The sequence below is a fragment of the Cynoglossus semilaevis genome, chromosome 15 (assembly GCF_000523025.1).
Source record: "Cynoglossus semilaevis isolate Cse_v1.0 chromosome 15, Cse_v1.0, whole genome shotgun sequence".
Lineage (NCBI taxonomy): Eukaryota > Metazoa > Chordata > Actinopteri > Pleuronectiformes > Cynoglossidae > Cynoglossus > Cynoglossus semilaevis.
Genome location: NC_024321.1, coordinates 15309632 through 15310896, shown reverse-complemented (window position 1 = coordinate 15310896; position 1265 = coordinate 15309632). Strand labels below are relative to the sequence as shown.

At 47.7% G+C, this 1265-nt stretch overlaps 1 protein-coding gene across 1 annotated transcript in view; it reads left to right on the top strand.

Moving 5' to 3' along the window:
* sh3rf2 (SH3 domain containing ring finger 2) overlaps positions 1-1265 on the top strand; it is a 16361-nt gene that overhangs the window by 5376 nt on the left and 9720 nt on the right. The window contains exons 4-5 of the mRNA XM_017039175.2: positions 158-253; positions 605-909. Coding sequence (XP_016894664.1) covers positions 158-253; positions 605-909 — 401 coding nt within the window. The remainder of the gene's footprint in view (positions 1-157; positions 254-604; positions 910-1265) is intronic.

Here is a 1265-nt window from a genome sequence, read left to right as displayed (position 1 = left end):
CAGAGGTGCTCAGTCTTCAGGCCAAATCTACTCTGTCGTGACCAGCCGACAACCTTGTTCCCTCTGCTGTTTTGCTGCTTTTTCTTTTTCTTTTTTTTTTTTTTTTTACAATTTTCTCAAAGTTAACCGTGTCTATTAATTTTTTCCTGGCGTGCAGGGAGATGTCCTCACAGTCATCAGACGGGTGGATGAACACTGGATCGAAGCCAAGCTTTTTGACAAAGTTGGACTCTGCCCTCTGCAGTTTACAGAGGTGAGTTGTCTGTTTTTTTTTTTTCCACTCTTCCTTAGCTGTTTGGTCTGTATCTATTCCTGTGCGAACCGAGGCCCACACACTGGCACTTGGTAAAATCCACTGCTGTTCTCACTGTACGTCACTAACTCCAGGTCAACGCCAGGGCACTTCCTTAGTTTTTATTAAAATCTTTGATTTTTTTTTTTTTCTTCTCCAATTGTCACTTTTTTTTCCTGCCAAGTGCTGAGGCAGTGAGATAATGTGTGAAGCCCTGCTGCGTGTGCAGCTGCTCATTAGTCGGCAACTCTGTGGCTCGCTCAGGTTTGCGGAGCTTGCTTAGCTAGCTGCTTGTCATTTGTTTTTCCTCAGCGCCGCCTGCCTCCAGGAATTAACTTCAGCCGTGTGTGGGAAGAACTGTGTTTGTTACCACAGTGGGTTTCTGCCTGCTTCTGCCACTCGTCACCTGTCATCTGTAGTCAACATCCCTCTCTCTTTCATGAGTCCTCCCCTCCTCTTTTGCCTCCCTTTATCTCCCGCTCAGCCTTTTCTCCAGTGATGCTCGTCATCTTTTTTCTTTTTCTGCCTCCATTCTTTCATCCTGTACTTTTCCTCCTCTCTCCTGTCCTTCCTGAGCCCGCCTCTCCTCGTGTCGTGCAGCCAGGCGTAAAGACACAGTAATGCTTTCTCTGCTTGGGTGGCATAACAGCACATCACTGTGGAAAGTGAAAGCATTAACCCTACCATGCCTGTCAGTGCAGCTCGTCCTCCAGCTCCAGTCAACGCTTCCTGGTGTTTTGGCTGGTTCTTACTCTCCCGTCTCCCTGCCTGTCCAACAAGTTTTAGGGGTGAGTGGAACAATGATAGGTGGGTGTATTTAAACAGACGTTGGGCTGATCTGCAGCAGCAGAGGTGGACAGGCACTAGACGCAGGTAGGAGCGACTTGGAGAGGATCTATTTAGGTGAGGAGTAACTATTGTACCAAGGTTGGATTCACCACCGTTCTCCTCTCTGTGTCTGTTTGTCTCTTTC